The sequence below is a fragment of the Bacillus rossius genome, chromosome 3 (genome assembly GCF_032445375.1).
Source record: "Bacillus rossius redtenbacheri isolate Brsri chromosome 3, Brsri_v3, whole genome shotgun sequence".
NCBI lineage: Eukaryota > Metazoa > Arthropoda > Insecta > Phasmatodea > Bacillidae > Bacillus > Bacillus rossius.
In genome coordinates, this window is record NC_086332.1 from 20729361 (window position 1) to 20749781 (window position 20421).

General features: G+C 35.6%; 1 protein-coding gene across 1 annotated transcript; it reads left to right on the plus strand.

The window, feature by feature from the left end:
- The first annotated feature begins 89 nt into the window (after positions 1–89).
- On the plus strand, positions 90–16932 carry LOC134530030 (UDP-glycosyltransferase UGT5-like). The gene is made up of 7 exons (XM_063364557.1): positions 90–1768; positions 4431–4707; positions 8908–9305; positions 9338–9505; positions 10161–10383; positions 13817–14036; positions 15642–16932. The coding sequence occupies exons 2-7, from the start codon at positions 4443–4445 to the stop codon at positions 15925–15927; spliced, it is 1560 nt and encodes a 519-aa protein (XP_063220627.1). The 5' UTR covers positions 90–1768; positions 4431–4442; the 3' UTR covers positions 15928–16932.
- Positions 16933–20421: the final 3489 nt, after the last annotated feature.

Here is a 20421-nt window from a genome sequence, read left to right on the forward strand (position 1 = left end):
CGATAAGCTGGTGGTCGGAAAGGTGTCGTACGACCTGATGATTTGATTTAGTGAGCTCTAGACAGAAACGTCGGAACAGGGGGGGCAGCAGGGGCGAGTCGCCTCCGTGCTGTTATGCATGGGAGGGGGGGGGGGGGGGCCGAGAGTAGCATTTCACCCCCCTCATTTTCCCAGAATAAATTTTTGGTCCTAGTAGTATTTTTCTCAACCAGTAGTTACAAACGTTGCATTGATGATCACATTGATTAGAAAATCAAATTTATGATTGTCAATGTACTGTAAAATGATTGCAAATTCCTAGATGGTATTTTATTTAAATTCTACTACATCTACTGTCAGAGTAGTATTTTATACATACTACGTCATAAAATCTTGGAATGGTATATTTAATATTTTGGTTCGGATACTCATTAAATAGCACAATTTTGCATCTAAAATTCCAAATTTTTCCGGGGGAGGGCCCCCGGACCACCCGCTCTAGGACTGAGATAAGTGTGATACATATTTTCCACTCATGAAAACGTTCCGAATCCCTGGCTCTAGATAACAAGTGGAGCAAAATGACTATCTACATTAGAATACATAAGCAAACTAAACGAGAATCCTATATGACGACCTAAACGGATGAGATAACAAGGGTGAGATAACTCTTAAATCACTGTGTGTATTGATCTCGGTCTGCTTATGGACATCGTGGAGGTATGAAGTTATTGTCGCCATTTTTTTTAAACTAAATCGTGTATCAAGGATAGAACCCTGAACAGAAGTCTGTGACATGAGTGCTATATTATTATTTCATATATTTATTAAAATTTTTAAATTAAAAATTGTTTTTGCTCTCGAGGGGATTGAACCTAGGTCTTTAAATTCTATAATGTAAACATTTAAATTAGAAAAAATAAATTTATAATAATTTAATTGTGGATATTTTATTAAACTTCCCCTGGAAGAGTTTGAACCAATTTTTTCTAACTCAACTATATATGTAATTTCTTATTAATTTACTTTCTCAATTTTTAAAATATATTTATATATTTATCGGTTTGTAGGTTTAAAGTCAAAGTAACGACTTCAGATAGGGTCCTTTTTGGACATTACCCTCACGTTGTGAAAAAATGGTCTCTCTATGGTAAGTGACCCTCCAGTTTTTTTTTAAGAAAACAAATATAAATTTTCCTAAAAATAAAAATTGCTTAACATAGGAAAAGTTATGGTTGAAAGGGAAATTTTGCAGGCCAACTTCAAATATCGATATCATCCAAAATGGTAACAGAGTCGTCAATAATTTCAAGTGGTGGCCGGTTACACAGGATCTACCTCTGGAAACTTACATCAGGACCGACATAAATATAATAATATTCCTCTACCACCAGGCCACGAAACGGCTATGTAAAAGCGTAATTTTCCTATTGTATGTATTATAGAAGTTTTAATATTTCATGCAGTTATAGCGTAGGTATAGAACTAGCATTGTCCTTCAACAAGAGAAATGAGAACCGTCCTAATCATGTCCTCAAGCATCTAAAACTACATCGTCATCATCGTCATCGTCTTCGTCGAAGGCAACTTACGCAAGTCACGGATGCGAGCCGAAGAGAGTGATAACGAATGAGGTGGCAGGAATAAAAGAGTGCGTCGTTATTCTCAGCTGGCAGATGACCTCGGTCGCCGGTGGACGCAGGACCGCTCCTCTCGCCACTCACAACCGTGAATACTAGCGCAGCGGGTCGTCGTGTCTTGTCGTTTTACGGGACTTTCAGGAAAAAAGGTACGTTGTCAAGATAATATGGTACATTACCTGAAAAAAGTCAATTAGATAATTAAGTTACATTAATTCTGTAATGATATGTGTACAAAAATATGGCGTTCCGGCCTAATTGAGGCTTCTGTAAAATGAAGACATAATAAGTAAGGTATAAAGTTAGGTTGATTAATGTGTATAACATTTATTTACGTATTAAATACTTCTTATTCATGTAGTTGACGTAATCTAACGAACGTTTCACCTTAATTATTGTTTGTCTTATTTCCCCGAAGCCGCATATAATTATTTTATTAGAAATGTTGCGTGGTTTTATGGTTTGAAAGAAAACTTATGGAACACTTCATATACATAGGCTGAATGAATAAAAAAAATATTTCCTATGTAGTAAACTCTTTCATAAGAATAATAAACTTTGAACCTGACTGTTTCTCTGTTTTTTTTACACAGTAGGCAATTCATGGTATACGTGGTAATAGTGCGTTTATAACAATCCGGTAATTACCTTCTTCAACAAATTCTACTGCAAGGACAGACATAAAGACGGTACGAGTTCCCAACACAGAATGACACTAGGGCTGTAACTTCGCAGGGAACCATCGGAAATCATATAAACTTATGTTCGTGATGCTGTTAAGAGGACGGGCGTGGTACTTTAAGGTGGAACAATACTCTACTAGGCATCTTTCAAATTGAACAAAAATTCAGTTATGTAATGTCATTCATTTTTTAAATAAAAAAAATACATGTAAATGTTTAGAAAGTTGCAGATAGAATAAATCACTGTTGGAAGGGATTTAAAAATAAATAATTTTTAATCCAAGACATTTTCTTCACCACAAGGTATTCAGTCACATTATCATTCTCAGCATGCATCACTGCCAAATTGTTTTGTGATTCCTGGTGTTACAACAATTCATCTGACATCGCCTAGTGTCGGATAAATATGAGCTGGCGCTTGGGGCGCCTTCCCCCCACCCCCCAACCAAAACATGGGCGGCGCAGCACCAAGTGCTGTTATCGGCAAGAAAAGGGTTGGGGGGTGCGCGCACACCGCCCATGGTCGACAATGTACATTCGAAAACGTTCAAACGCTTACACAGAACGACTTCATTGTTATATATAAAAACGAAATATTTTGCTCAAAATAACTTGATGATTTGTTACTACACCCATTACTCAAGATGTCTTTTGGCGTCTTCCCACCTCCCTGAGTTTTTTTTTCTGTATCCGCCACTTGCATCGCCAAAAATAACTTATCTACTGTCTCCACCTAACTCGGAAGTTTTATTTATGTAACCCCGCCCCCCTCCCCCCCTGTCCGGGTGATAGCGTTTTGGGTGGAGCTGTATGTTTGTGTAACGTTGAACGATAAGTGCTATCTGATCTGAGACCACTTGATCTCAAGGACATTTGCAGTTCTTCTTCTTCTTTTGCAACACATAAGAAGCTGCGCGCTTGTTTTGAGTCCTACAAAAAGCGACTGATTATAATACTTTCTTTTGTTTCATTGTGGTATAGCTATTTTAAATGTTTCCGATTAAACAAGGAGGCGTCAATAATTTATTTAGTTCGAAGTATCCTGCAAAAGAAAAAACTTAATTGTTATTTAAATAAATATTTCAGTCTAAAAACATTGAATAATTTACCTATAACTACACCATAAACAAAGAAATGTGTTTTGAGGTGGTACTAGAATTTGCGGGACCCTGAGTCATATTTTGGATATTGAATAGCCACAAGGAAAAAAAATTGAAAACGTTTTTATGAGAAACTGGAACTTTAATTTCGATAAATGTATTGTATATTTATTTTGAAATATATAGATATTTTCCTGACGAACTGTACTCAGGCTATTTTTATGAAAACGAACGATGAAATTGTGTCATCACGCGAAGCAGTGAAATATTTTAAGTTTTCTTAACATGAAATCGAAAACATCTTCATTTACATGCCAAAAAATTTTATTTATTCATTTTACCATTATGACCATATTTTTTATTAGAAAACATTACAAAGAAGAAAAATTATGGAACCCTGCTAGACCACGCAGCAAGGAATGTAAAGATCCGCAACTCAATGCTAAAACTAACGCTCTTATTTTTTTTAGTAATAAGCGAACCTAAAAGACGTTAAATTTTCGAAAGTAAATTGTTGGAAACTTGGTTTTTTTTTTGTGGTAGTTATTTGCTGGGAATATATATTTATATATATATATATATATATATATATATATATATTAATATATAAATATATATATATATATATTTAAGATTCTGTAATAAGCAAAAACCAAAACACAATGTTAAAATGCTTTTATCTTATATTTCAAAAAAAAATACTCTATAGTGTAGAAAAAAATAATTACAGTTTCTATTTTTTTTTAAAAATGTGCTTAATATTTTGCGCCAGACATATTTAAAAAATTTCCAAAGTATAATATTTTGCAATTATACTCAATACACCACTCCATTAATTCAGCATTTCATAAATTCTGAACTAAATAAATTATTGCAAAATTACTATTTTTTTTTAGTTATTACGGTTAAGAAAATTCTGTTTTCTTTGTATTTGATTTTTTTTATGTTGGCAATTTATCAACAGCTTTTTTACTAATGCAACTGCCCCGAGGACATCTGCATCTTGACTCGCGCTAGTCGTTGCGCAGCTGCGGACCCTGATGGCGCCGCGCGTGCCGGCCGTCTTGCTGCCGCTGCTGCTGCTGGTGGTGCTGGCTGGCGGCCTCGCCGGAGTCGCGTCCGCCGCCAGGATCCTGGGCGTGTTCCCCTTCCCCGGCCGCAGCCACGTGGTCATTTACTCTTCGCTGCTGCGCGGGCTGGCCGCCAGGGGCCACAACGTGACTGTCTTCAGCGCCTACCCGCTGGACCAGCCCGTCGCCAACTACACCGCCGTCAAGCTCGCCTTGGACCTGAGCGCGCAGGCCGGTGAGCAGGCCGCAGGGGGTGGACCGAATATAGAATTATAAAATAACAGCAATTTTGCTACATAAGGTTACAAAGATATAATTTTGTAAATATTATTGTAATCCTTCGTGAGCAACATTAGGTCATTTCGTCTATAAAACAGCCCTCATCAAGGCCGGATATACAATAATGGTCAGGGGAGGGCAAATTTAATTGATCAAATACAATTTTAGTACATTTAGAATTGAAATATTAGGTACATTTTATTTGTATTTCAAAAAAGTCCTATTATATATATAGCAATGCAGTAACATTATACTTAAATATGTTCGATAAACTATGATAAGGATATTTAGGAGAAAATATGAGGGGTGTAATCGAAATATTCTCCAGGATTCGTAAACGATAATCGCATTCGAAAAAATTGGGTTCTTATGTATAATACCACAAGTATATATATATATATATATATATATATATATATATATATATCGTAGCTCAGGATTGAGTGTTTATCCTCGAACCTCCGTATTGAGAACCAACCGCAAAGTCACTTGGAGCCTCGTCTGATCACCGGCAGTCATCTCCCCTCAAAGATGACTGACAATCTCCCACTCCAGCCTGCTCGCTAATCGTCCAGTCAGGCAGTCATTAATTACGTTTGATTCAACATAGCGCAGCGATGGAATTTCTCGATGGCGAAGCAAGGTATTCACACTCCTTCCGATTAACTATTTTTGAAACAACTTAGATAACTTTTTGGCCCAAAAAATAGTGTAAGCAGACTTATAGCAGGGTTCTTCTCCATACTTGTATCTGAATAGTACACATGTCACAGCTTTAACAAAAAATATTCATATTAATACGTTATACTAACATTTACCCGCGGCTTCGCTCGCGTTTATATCCTTAAATAAGTATCGAAGATCATTGCAAAGAAAGTAAAATTATATAGTAACTACTTGATATAAGCTTTTGGACATACGCCATTGCTGTGCTCAACTATGTCTGTAGAAGAAAACTACAAAAAACACAAATGACAAAAACACAAATTAAGCAAAAAATTGCTGTTGTCAGGATATAAACACCACACAATACTCCACAAAAGGAATATGGTCAACAAACAAAGAAAAAACAAAGAAAAATTACTAACAAAAAGGAAAAAAAAACACAAATGATGACAGCACAAAAATACCGAACATAAAAAATTCCGCACAACAGTTGAAACGTTTGTATGTAATCTAGACTCTATAAAGCACTACGGAAAAAAGTTGACAATAAGAGATTACTGATTTTGAAAAGATTCCATTATCTAGCTAATGCTCGGCGTGCATTGCAATGCCTCATTCATTTTTGTTTTGTAATATGCTTGATGTAGTTACATATATACAAATCATCTATCCATTTCTCTAAATATATATTTATCTCTATCTACATCTATATATATCTCTCTAACTCTATTTATCTCCTTATATCTACATATATACACATATACCTCCCACTATCTCTATCATTTCTATATATAAATATCTATATAGCTCTATACATCTATATATATTTTATCTAACCCATTTCATTCTCTATACCTCTCTCCAACTCAACTTATCTCTATGTCTTTCTCTATCTCACTATATATATATATATATATATATATATATATATATATATATATATATATATAACTCTATCTCTGTCTCTCTTTTATATTTAAATAAATTGTGTCTTGTGTGCGCACTTATACAACAAAAACAGACAAAGTGCCGCTATATAATATGAAATAATCACATACTTTCGTGCTCCGACTATTGCAAAATAGATAAACCACCTCAGAAACCTTCACGGACATGCTCATAACAACTCACCAAAATTTCATCGCAATCGGATGAATGGTATAGGAACGCATACGGCACAAACAAACGAAAATTAAAGACATTACAAACGCATCAAACGATGGTGCGTTAAAAATTCAAGGCAACTCTTTCTATTGACGAAGTTAAGAACAAAACTTATATTAGCGCCTTTATTTTGCTAGCCGCTGCGAGCTCCACTAGGCGGGCTGGTCTCACCAAAGATAAAAATTTGAATTTGCCAGACCTTACTATGTGTATGATCGTGTGGCAGACATAGAGAAATGACACTCACACACTATTTGTATGTCTATGACCTATGATTTTTCTGTTTTAAAAGGAAATTATCACTTTTTCACTCCTTTATAGATGGAATTTCATATTTATATGTAGTCTATGTGTTAATCCAGCTTATGAGCTCGCTGTAAGCTAAATTTCATCCAGATCCGTTCAGCCGTTCTGGCGTGACTAAGTAACGAACATCCATCCATACAAACTTTCACATTTATAATATTACCATCAAAACATTCTCATTTATAATATTAGTGGGAATGATTTGATTTATTGCGGGACTGGGATCATCAGTATTTAAAAATTCTAACTACAATTTAAGGTAATAAACTGAAAAAAAAATTATTTAAGTGTTAAAATATTTTTTTAGTGTTACAAAAAACATAATTTATAAATACTAACATTAAAAAAATAAAAATTTTAATATATGAAAAATAAATTTTTCTTTTAAAAAAAGCTTAAATCAGAGTATTATTCTAGGATGCTCCGGTGCAAATATGAGTATATTTCGGGCATTGGACACACGCGAACAGGTTACATATAGTTGGCCATGGGAAAAGCATGGATTTTCCAAATCCATCCCTGCTACCTGAAATGTTTGCCCTTGCGCTTTGTTGATGGTAACAGCAAAACCAAGCCTGACGGGAAATTAAACTCTATTGAAATGGAACGGTAGATCAGTGGGGGTAATTGGAATTCGAGGTATGATAACACATTCACCTTTACCGACACCGGTTAAAATAGTGGCACCAAGTATATTCTGCCCCAATTGTGTGATCCGAAGCCTTGTTCCATTAAATAGTCGAGGAGCATCTAGATTTCGCATAAGAATAACTTGTATATTTAGTTTAATTTGCAGTTTATGTGAGGGTACACCCCAAAGTTCAAGTAAATTTTTTAAACTCCGCAAGATATAAAGTGCTTTGTTCTGTATCCATGATTTTATCTATTGAAAAATACACTATTTCCCCTTAAAACTTTTTTAAAATTTAATTGTTAAATTTCTAAACAATATAATTTTTGGCGCCAATATTGAATCCGCGCTGGAAGAGGCGTCTCAGCTGCTGTCAAAAATCTTGACGATCTGCTTTATCCTCTAATCTTTCTTGTCTCTAAGACGTTTTTTCACCAGCTCTCAAAGCAGATCGCCGCCTTGCTTATTCTTCTCCTCTTAATTCTGCATGAACGGAAGATTTTTGAGTTCGAGCAATTTTTCCACCTAGGCCTGAGATGAATTCTTAGACAGGTTGTATTTTAATTTGCGAGTCATTTCGAAAAAGAAAATAGAGTAAAAAATGAAAATAGAGCGAGAAGAAAATAAACAGAACATAATCTCAAAAATGAAAAAAGTTTAAGTATAAGTTAAGTTAAGTTAAATATAGCATGGCGGTGACAAAAATAAATATTAATGTGGAATCAGATGCTATAATAAATTGAATAGGGAAATGACCGCCAATATTACAGTATTAGATTAGTGAATTATTAAATTTACTTATTGAAACGCCAGATGGATTTAAATTATTTCAAATTACTCAAACTCTAAGTCGTACGATCATACATAAAAAATATTAATATTTTGTCCTTCGTAATAAAATAGTATTTTATATAAAAAGTGTCCTATGTTCTTTACTATACCCTTGAAAATATGCGCATAAAATTTCATGATGATCGGTTGCGCAGTTTCCGCGTGAAAGCGTAACCAACAAACAAGCAAACTCACATTCGCATTTATAAAATTATTAAGGATTTATGCTTAATATCTGTTCACGATTACTTAACATCCAAAAAATTATTTTACTTTTATTAATATTCCCTTGTTTGAAAAATTTTAAAATAGTAAATTACTAGCAGTTATATTAAACTTAATGATCTAAAGACTGCAAAAATGCTTAGGAATTTGAAGTAGGCCTAATGTTTAACGTTCAAAACCAGAGAGGAAACAAAAGTTATTTGTTATTGCAATTTTCAATTGTATCAAATGAACAAGGAATTAATGTTTCTTGTGTATTTTATTGTATTGCTTACTCTGTTTACTTTTTTTTATTTTGTACAAACTGTTTTTTTTTTCTTCTTTTCTCTACAGAATTACGGAAAAACAAAAGCATGTTCTCGCTTGGCGAACAGAATCCCTTCTTCACCGTAGTTATGCAACACTTCATTGGACCTACTTACACAGAACAAGCACTCCAGCAGTCAAGCATTCAAGACCTGATCTCTGCCACGGACGAGAAGTTCGACCTGGTTTTCCTCGAAGATTTGTACGCCGATGCATTCGCTGGATTCGCTCACAAGTTTGACGCTCCGCTGATTTACATGAGCCCCATAACGGGCTTCCCGTGGACGAATGACCTCATCGGCAACCCTTCCCCTGACTCGTATGTCCCGAGCATCTTCTCCCAATACTCTGATCACATGTCTTTCCGAGAGAGACTGCTCAACACAGTTCTAAACACCTTCAGCAGGCTGCTCGTCAGCTCTACTACATACCTCGGCAGAATAGCATGATGAGGCAGTATTTCAAAGGCTTTCCTGATCTACCACACTTATCTGAGATAATTATCCAAAGAACGGCTTTGGTATTCACGTATGCTAGGCCAGGAGTCAGCTATCCACAACCACTACTGCCCAACATGATCCAGATAGGAGGGATGCATCTGAAACCAGTGAAACCACTGCCACGTGTAAGTTTCATTAGATGGATTCCGAATATTGATGTAACGGATATTCGCATAGGTATTACCGTCTGCAAATTTCGCATATTCCTTGACATCCGCATTCACATTGCAAAATTTATGGGAATATTTAGCTTATATGAATATCAGAAAAAATCTGAACTTATTATCATTTTTATTATAAAAGTTATTTTATTGCTTTTAAAAAATTTAAGGGACTTTTTTTCACTTACGTAACCTTACAGTTAAATCTTTTATTCAACTTTACTTTAACATTGGGTAATAGGTAATAAATCTTTGTAATTAGTTTCATAAATAATCAACTTTTCACTAGAAAACAAAATATATTTTGAAAACAAAAAATTACATAATCTTATTTAAAATCTTATCAGTCTTCACTTATGTAACTGAATACTAGCAAGCTAAGAGATAACGTAAGGGCGACAGTTCAGTAACTTCCTAGATTGCCTCGCTGTACATAACAACTTGTTAACAAGCCCTAAGTTACGTTAGGTACTTGCACCATTTGCTTTTTTTTTTATATGGTTGAATACCAAAGGCGTAAATCAGACTTGAATTTTAAATATAACTATAAATAAATGATGGGTGAATAAGAATATTGGTAGCATTAAAAGTAATCAAAGTCATGTGTTTCTAATTTCAGGACTTAAAGAAATACCTGGACGACGCCAGTGAAGGTGTGGTTTACTTCAGCATGGGTTCAAATCTTCGCAGTGCTGAGTTCCCAGAAGAGCTACGAGACGCTTTTGTCAAAACGTTCTCAAAGTTGAAACAAAAGATTTTGTGGAAATTTGAAGATGACCAACTACCGGGACAACCACAAAATCTCAAAATAAGCAAGTGGTTTCCACAAAACGATATTCTAGGTAACGTTCTATTTCTTACCTTCAATTTTATTTTATTATTGTCTCATCTTCGTACAACTCAAAAGTAAAGAAAAACGCTATATATACTGAGGTACGGGCTAAACATTCAAAGACGTGGTGACTAAACATTTTTAAAAGTGTACACAAAAGTATATAATTCTTAAAATTTTAGTGCATTATTGTTTGGAACCTTAAATTCACTAATGATATTTCTATGATCAGATTTCAAGTTTTTGTTGATCGATGGTTAGACGTTTCAGAGTAATTTATTGACAAAAGTTTATATATAAAAATAAACACATAAAATGGTAATTTACCCTTTTATAATGATGCTCTTAAACTTTAATTGTTGTATTATATGGAATGGTATATCTTTTATCTATGGAATGAATGAGATTAATGATTGGTGGTAGACCGGAGTTATTCTTGTCTAGACTCAGGGGAGGTAGGACGGTGGCAGTGTCAACTCAAGGACAATAGGTGGATGAAAAAAAAGATTTACCTTCGTGAAGCAATAATTAATAATAAATATTACTTATTACTAACCATTAATTAATAATAGTGACGTTATTCATAAAATGGGATGAATTATTGTTATACGCCATGTTCCATTGGAATGCAATGCCGCACTAGAAAAGAATATTATATAATATATTCAATTTTAAATTAGTGCTCTGTGAGCCTAGTTCACTAAAAAATTTAAATTTGTTATATAATTTTTGACAGAGCATTTCACTCGCTTTGTTCTTGAGCGTTGAGACGGTATGTAAAAGGTTCGAAGCCTTGTATACATGTATTTTTTTGTAGATTCCGTTGTCTTAAACCTCTCTTACACCCCACCTCCCTGGATTGATTTCCTTTTCGTTTTTTATTGTATAGGATATTATATCCCACATAGTGCGATAAGGTATAATAGAGGATTTTCTTGGCTTCTGGGTATAGGCCCTGTCAGGTGAATGTCTTGCGACGTCTCGGCAGTCATTGCAGCTGCCATCATCAAGATGGATCTGAAGCCAAGAAAATGCAGACCATGACTGTGAAAGCCTGCGTACTATATTATAATAAAATATTATTTTAAAAACCAATTTAAAACACACCCTATGTGGTACTCAAACTAGTGTTAAGTTAGGTTAAATTTATTAACATATGTAAAAATACTTCTTCTTTGGTTACTTGGTAATTCCAATCACCTAGGAGACAACCAGAGTCAATTTATTACGTTTTGATGACCGAAATTTGTTCACTTAGACATTTTAAATGACTTTTATTTAGTTTATATGACGAATTTTGATATTTCAAATTTCACACCCGTGTATTACACGAAACCTGAACCCTAGATATAAAAAAACATGATTGAAAGTTGAAATTCGTTGTTAAATTTTGATAGAGACTGATGTTGAGCCATAAATTGTCATATTCTCCTGGCTCAACTTTAGGCTTAGTATAATTTAAATAAATTATTAAGTATTTTTTCTGTTGCCTGTTACAGCCTATCAAAATTTTATCCCAGTATTGTACTCTCCTACTTAATTTTGTCTCCGGCCGTTTCATCCACGGGCTCCCACACCACTCAAGTCCTGATTAATCATCGTCTCACGTCTCCCCGCTCCTTGGCACGTACGCGAGTGAAATTTCGCACTCCTTCAGTGCTCTGCGCACGTCCTGCAACACGCTACCTTTGCTTCCGTCAGCCCTTTTAGGCACACCCGTAGCTCAAGCTACAGTTGACCGAAGCAACTTTGGTCAGGTTCGCCGCCACAGGTTACAGTCGGTCCCGACACGCCTCGGGAGTCCTGTAGGTGGCCTTTCCCACTACGCAGCACTACCCTCCCCCCCTTCTCTTTTCTCCTCTATCCATTCCAGATTTTTCCATCTGGACAAAACCCCTCCCGGTCTCTATAACGGCCCCCATGGCGGCGAATGGACAGCTTGCACCATCTCCCGACGGCACGGCGAACTAAATTACCTTCTCTTAGGCGTCGGAGCGAGCGCTCTGGCGGCCGCGACCATACTTAATATAAGTTCCTTTCCTCCCCGACAGAGCTCGCACCAAGAGGGCTCCATATGGTACTACCTTTCGCTAGTCCCCCCCCCCCCCCCGCGGGACTCTTGCGTACCAATACAGAGTCAGTTCCTGTTGTCCCCAACAAAGCGCTCTGCTTTGCACCTCTGAGGCCCCTTTAAGTTAGTCAAGGATTCCTCTTCATATCTTTTTTTGGAGGGCGGAGCAAGTACTCCGCCGGGCTTATTCTAGCCAATCAGAGGCCACTTCTCCCACTCCCTAAGACTCCGGGCATCTCGCTCGAACTTAACTTCATGTCACCTGGAAGAGCGGGAGATTCTTCCTTCGGCGGTCACCGCGATAGCATCTCGTGCCGGAGCTGCATCGCCCGCGCCGTTTACGTATTCACCGCCGCAACCTAGTCAAGAGATGTGATCTCTTAGGTTCGGGAGTGTTCCCTAACATTTTTTTTTAGTCTTCTGGTTGGCTATTTGCCATTAGTTTAGCCAAGTAGTAATTTCGCATAATGTTTCGCGACGGTTCATCGCGACTACCCGCGCCGCCTCCCTTCGGGGAGTGACTTCACTTAACTTCACTTCACTTCAACCCCAGATCGGTAAGTGGAAAAGTCAACGTCCTTTTTGGCAATTGTTGCCTCCCCGTTATCCTTTTGCCCTATCTTAATTAGTTTACTATTCTTGACCACTGGATTCCCTTTTGGTTCCAGTGGGGTTCAAGACTTGAGTCAAGAAATGTTTCAAGACTCGAGTGAAGTTTCCTTTTAAGACTTAGTCTGCCAAATTTACGCCAATCCTTCGGAGATTGAAGCCCAGAACCTCCTAATTATGCTCCGCCAGTGAACAGTCCGCTACGCAACATTTTGAATATGTACTCCAGCACCAATCAGAGCAATTAATGTTTTTTTCTATAACTATTACATTTATTAATGTTAAAACTATTATTGTTATTTTCATAGTCTCATTTATGAAATGTATCATAAAATTGTAACCGATGACTTCAAATGGCCCGGGCCCCCTTTAAAATAATTAATTATTGATTCCAATAATGGTAAATTTGTAATTTCAAAGAACATCAAAATAATATAATGCAGATTTTAATTAACAATAAAAAGGGTAAAATTTTAAGCAAACATATATTTTTTTACTTAAAATACGATCCTCCTTCCTAGTTCCCTTTGTGAGAACTATATAATATTTTTGGTTGCTCCCTTGTGTCCTCTGAGTATACAGTTGTTACTGTTTCGCCCACTTGATGCAGCTTCCAGTATTTTCAAAACCATAGATAAAGTTTCTTTAACTACACAAGGGGCTCAATGTAAATTGTATGAAGCGTTCCTGCATTATGATGGGAGACATTAACCCACGGATATTAATTGTGTCAACTATACCAAATAACAATTATATGTTTTAGGCCACCCAAATGTGATGCTCTTCATCACTCACGGTGGAATATTAAGCACCCAGGAAGCTTTATATCACGGCGTGCCACTTATTGGAATACCTATATATGGAGACCAAGCACAGAATATGAAAACTCTTGAGAATCTTGATTGTGGCTTACAGCTGAAATATTCTGACATAAACGACGCATCGTTTGAAAGGGTAGTGAAGGAGGCGTTAACCAATCCCAAGTAAGTATCTTTAGTTTTCCTGCTTAAACTACACTACAAGTAGTAAATTTTTCAAAATTCATGGTTAAAACATTAGTGGGTATTACAACGCAGATAACATATTTTTTGTACTTTTTCAAAAGTATCTTTTAGAAACCATTTGCCAAGAAAAATTTTGTAATACCATACGAAATTTTTAATGTAACTTAATACAACACATAACCATGGTTATTAAAATATACAATAAATACTGTTTATATATACTCATTATTTCGTAAGAAATATAGCACAAATATTTTATTATAATTGATGATTCATTAGAGCATAATTTTTAAGCAATGGACAAGACAATCGAAAATTAAATAATTGGACTTTATTTTGATTTATTATACTTATTAATATGCGCAGTTCATATTGGAAAAATTATTCAGGGAACCGTTTACAAATAACTTTAACTTTTGTAGGTACTGGGATAACAAAAGCATAAATTGCGGGGTAATAATACTAACTCAGTATTACTGCGAACAACTTTCTGTAGTGATAAAGTTGTTTGCATGTAAATATACAATTCCAAATATGTGTGATTGTCCATGAATTTTTCTGTTCCATTTACAAAAAGAAAATGGATAGTGCCTACAATATATGCTCGGAGCTTAACATGTGAAGTTGTAGAGGCCAGTACGTGCTGTGTTATGAAATGATAAGAGAGAGAGAGCACAGAAAGAGATGTAGCAACAGGACACACTCCTTGCACACCCGACATTCCACCTGCTTTCGCAAATCAGCCCCTTTCGCAGAGATGTTTAAATCGTTATTTTGAGTATACACCATTGCTAGAATGAAATTATGTCATAGAGAAAATCTGAAGAAAATACAAATAAAGATGCATACACAACATACATAAAAAAAGACAAATTCAGATTATGTCAAAAGTTAAAATAACATAGTTAAAGTCAAATGTTAAATTAATATATATAGTTCCATACTTATGTTCCTCTGTCAGTCGCTGTAATGTCCAAAGTTGTTGTTCATATTTAGTGTTATTGTTATAACTGCCTTGTCGTTGTCTGCCCACTGTTTTCGTCTGTGCTTTGATATTGTTCTAATTTCTTCCCTAGAATTCTCTGCGATGTCTATGGATTTAACATTTGAAATCAGATGATTTTTTCCTTGTTTTCTGCACGTTTGTGTATTCATCTTTCCTTGTCTGTTCTATGGGGTTTCTCTGTGACTCACAGTGCAAACTAGCGACGGCGCATGTCATAAATAGTGATTTAAATAAATCTTCCCCAACGCAAGAATCATTCAAAGGTTCTCGCAACCATCACACTTCCTGTTGGAAAACTGTTATCGAAACAATCTTCGTGCTTCACTTGCACCGCACATGTAAAGCATGGTGGCCTTCTCTTGGTTCGCCTACGGATCCATTTTTTCGGGTATCCACAACTCGAATGATGACTGTGTGCCCTCCAGCGCTTCACTGGTTTGAGTTCCGAGCATACATTGTAGGCGAATTGTGCCTGTCTCTATTTTCGTTCACAATCACCACGTGACGTATGTACCACGAGTTTCAAAACACTCTGCGTACAGCGAATGCGTGTATTAATTTAAGTACTCGTTTAACAGGTACCTAAAACGAGCAAAAGAGGTGTCGAGAATATTTCGTGACCAGCCTCAGAGTCCTCTGGAAAAAGGGGTCTTCTGGACGGAGTATGTTCTGAGGCACAAGGGAACCGCGCACTTGCGTTCCGCGGCCACGGACCTCAGTTGGTACCAGTACTTGCTGCTAGATGTCGTCGCGGTGTTGGTGCTCGTCCCAGCCGCGCTGGTGTACTGTGTTCTGATGCTGTGCAGGAGACTGTGTTGTGCGACGAAGAAAATTATAATCAAAGATGTAAAGAAAAAGCAATAATGCGCTATACGCCAAAATTTTTAACGAGCACTTATCATCACATTATTATAGACCATAAAATATCAGTTTGTGTATCATTGTTAAGAAAGCTGCATCTTAAATATTGTCAGAAAATCACGCTCTGTGTGCGAGTTTGTAAGTATAAGATGTAAATTCGAAAACTACTCAAACGATTTAAAAAAAAACTTATTCACTGCTTTAAATCTACATTATTCCAGGTGCACATAAGCTTTTGTATACTACATTTTCATAAGATACAGTAATATTCTTAACTTAAACTACAATAAAACGGTTAATTTGACTGCCTTCTGCAAGCTTATATATATAATGTGTTTAAAACGTTTTAACTATTACAATTATGCAAACTACATGTTAGTTGAAATTTCAAACGCAGACAGAGGCTACTGCATATTGATATCGCTATTGTGACCCATATCGGCCTTTATAATTTGAATTCAGTTTGTATTTTCTAGTGAATAGTTTTTTTTAATTGTTTATTAAAACCTATTAGAATATTAGAAATTACTTAATCTACTTGAGTGAAGCCGGTTACCGGTTACAGTATATTATATGTACATGCAAAGTTTTTTTTTTGTATACGAATATGAGTACTAAATGTATCAGTTATTTTTTACCCGAAAATAAATATTGAGATAAATGACACCCAAGGCCAATCGCAAACTTGAAAGGCTACGAAGGCTTTTTAAGATAGCTAAAGTTGCCTTTCAGTTTTATATGTCCTTGGAAAATCTAAAAATGTGCTTGAATTTCTGCGTGATTCCTTAAATTTTATTGTTTCATAAAGTATTTTGATCCGTAGAGAGAATAAATACTGCAAACAATCTTCGTTTTGGACTGAGCCACGCCCCCGCAAAAAGCAATGATTGAGATATATATGTGTGTACTATATACAGTTCTTTGTAAAGTATCGAAATATATGTGTATGTTTCCGCATAGTGCTGTTTGACAACAATTTTAAGGTTAATCTTCTATATTAAAACATGTATTGGCTTTTTAAATTTGTTTTATCTATTCTGCTAATATCAAAATTTAGGGTACAAATTTCCCATATAATCAAATATCGTATCATCTAACAAAACAACACAAAATCTTTGGCTTAGACACCAGTTATTTTTTCTTTCATGTTGATTTTAAAACTACTGCAATTGGGCACAAGCCCTGCGGCAAGCATTCGCCCTACTTTCCTCACACTCTTCTCCTGAACTTTGCCATCACACACTCTTCATCTAAGACATCCCATTTCCCTGTCGTGCTCACTACCATCGAGTTCCCCCCTCCTTCCCATTTACCCTTTACCTTCTCTCATTGAAAACTTTTCTACAGTTCTCCCTCTTTCCCTCCTATTTCTAGGGTTTCCCTTCGCCACTCGTTGCCACAGCTTCCACCGCCCTTCCCCTACTGATAGTCCTACCATCTTCTTAAAACATTCACCATCAATATCAAAAAACATGTGTGTTGAGGGTGATGTAAAGAACTGTACATCTGAAATTTTGATATCATAATGCATAGTGTGAACCCCCTTCCTCCTTCCCAACCAGGTAAACTAGGAGCTGAAAATTAGTGAACGTAAAAACTGTGCTGTGAGATCCGCGTTTATTCACAAAGTATGTTAACACGCAAATTTCACAAGAAACGATTAATCGACAACATTTTTCCTGGATTGTGTGCGAAGTCGTTCCCACAGCACAGCAACACGTTTCCATACACAACTATAAGCATAGAACAGAAAATATCAAAATACTCATCAACATAGATTTATAAAAAGGAAACTTCTTTGACAGTCCTAATAAATGATTTGTACGATAGTGGACCCACCAAAAAATCTTTATGGCAAAATTTTAAATATTATGAAGACATGAAAAAGAATGTCGACTTGAAATACTATACCGCAAATCGCTCTACTAAAAAGAACCTAAAAATATTAATACTTAAGAATATCAATAATCTTTCGTAAAACTTGACCAAGAAACCAAAAATATTACAATATTCGTGCGGTAACTTGAGCAATTAAAACAACTTCACATTTACTGTGTTAAACAACTATGCAAAACACCTTTACTATGTAACTAATAACATTACAACAAGAGACACGAAACACCGCCTTACGTTAATCTCACGTGTAACATCTCGTAATACAAATTACAATATATAAATAAAATTGTGACCGTGTGTGGTCACGAGACGTTAATTTTCAATCTAACACAAAACATTTAAGGACATGAAGAATCTTACCTTTCATGTTGACGTGTACGAATAAACTGACATCTTGTGATGTCACGACTCATAGATAGGCTACGGCTGTGTGCGGCAGAAGAAAGTGCACTTTCAAACAAAATACCATAGATAAAGTGGATACTTCATTCCTATACAACATCGAATTCAGTGTTACCAACTCCGGATTTAGCAAGAAGAAGAATAAATCCCGGAAATTGGTTTATCGATTATGTGAACTGGTATGAAGATCCTTTTAGAGCATTCGAAAATCATCTCTATTAATTCCGTGATTGGTGGGGCAATAGGAGGGAAGGGGGGGGGGTGAGAAATGGGTATATAAGCCCGGGATTTTGCCCAGTTAGGCATGGAGCAGCAGGACCATTACCCACATCATCATGAGGCATTAGAGAGAGAGGGATTGACAGAAGGTAAGGTGTTTTGGAGAGCTAAGTATGAGTGTTGTAATTATTTGTTATGATATGGCCAGTAGTGTTTAAAGTTTTGATAATGATGAAAATAACTTTGAGTAGTAACCATTGGACTTGTGTTTTGTGCGAATATGATGCACCTGTTTAAACTTAGTGTTGCTTTAGGTGTTCATTCATGTGGATTGGCACTTGGTAAAATTTGCTGCCCTCCTGTTCATTTTGCTTGTTGTTGGCGGCCATATTGCTTTCAATAATTTATTTTAGCTCTCCAAAGACCTTTTCCTTACGAGTTGTAATAGTTTGTTTATGTTTGGTCTAAAGACATGAAGCATAATAAATGTTGGTTTTTCCAGCCTAGAGTTTGAAAAAAACCAAAGAAAGCATTAAAGTTAGATATATTTATTGTGTGTAAATTATAAAATATTTGTTATTTATGAGATCTAACTATTTTTGTACTATTTATGAGATATAAAGATTAACAATAAACTTGGAAAATATATTTGTGTTCGGTCAATGTTTTTGCCACCTTACATTTTTCAGCATAGGTTTTGATTTTGGTTTTGATTTTGAATTTAATATGCAGGTTAGGCCCCATCTGGGCAAGTGTTACCTTGTGGAAGGAAACAAGAGTATGTGCTTGCAGTAGGAGTTGGGACTCTGATGGGGCCCGGCCTCAAATTATTCATACCTAACGACGATCGCACCCATACAGCACAAAATGTTACAGATATGTTTCAGAAATATAACTTTTGAAACATTGTAACATGTTTGAAACATTTCGCAACCTACCTGAAACATCTCGGATATATTTCAGAAACGTCCAAATGTCCGCCCTATGAAATATTTCAATGAAACCTCCCTGCAACATCAAATGGTAATGTTTCTGAAATGTTTCAATGAAACCTCCCTGCAACATCAAATGGTAATGTTTCTGAAATGTTTCCACTAATGTCCCATCAATATTTCTGAAACATTTAACCGAAATATTTCCATAAATGTTCTGAAATACATATAAAATGTATCATGTGACCCAAAATACCTCTGGAAATTAGGATGACTGAGGGTATATTTATAATTTAAAAGAGTATTGCACTTTAACAGATACCATAATGTTACAGCTGCATTGGTCAGCTAGTTGCAGTGAAGTGCAGTGACTGTGTTCCAATTCATCACAGCATTCCCTCGTACACTTCCTCTTGATCACTTTTTGCATAATGCCCCTTGACCACACCCTTAGAAAGTGTTAATCGGTGGATTGATATGATCTTGTTCGTATCTTCTTGTTATCGTCAAGTTTTGCTTGTCCATAGTAATGTGTCATTTTTTGATTATATAAAAAAATAGATATTGTAATATTATTTTGTTTGAAATTATTTTAAAGATGTGCTCTGGTAGGGCATAGAATGTAAATTTTTGTCGTTTTTAATGTAATGATAATTGATTATATTACTTAATAATTTGGCTTGTACAATAATTAAAAATTTACTTATAATTTCTAATGTAAGATTAAAAAGGCCTGCCGACAAAATCCAACAATTCAGGTAAATTAATGAAACCATATTCTCCACCCTACTGAGCTTAATTTATAATTATATATATATATATATGAACCAAGTTAAAGAAATAATTTAATTAATAAAGACATCAGATGTTTTCCCAGGTCAGCGTACCAGACTTGCCTAACATTAATTTTACAAACTATTTTATTATTCTAAAAACAAATTATGGTTATAAAAGTAAAATTTAAATAAGTCTTCAGTATGCTTGCAAAGTGAATGAAACTTACATGAATGTAATAGGTAGCCCAGCATTGGTGTCCATGGTTCCTGTC

Excerpts from the sequence above, each read along its gene's own strand:
- LOC134530030 (XM_063364557.1), top strand. The coding sequence starts at position 4,443 with ATGGCGCCGCGCGTGCCGGCCGTCTTGCTGCCGCTGCTGCTGCTGGTG. Across the intron at positions 9,306-9,337 it reads GGCTGCTCGTCAGCTCTACT|TATTTCAAAGGCTTTCCTGA; the intron begins ACATACCTCGGC and ends ATGATGAGGCAG. Across the intron at positions 10,384-13,816 it reads TCCACAAAACGATATTCTAG|GCCACCCAAATGTGATGCTC; the intron begins GTAACGTTCTAT and ends TATATGTTTTAG.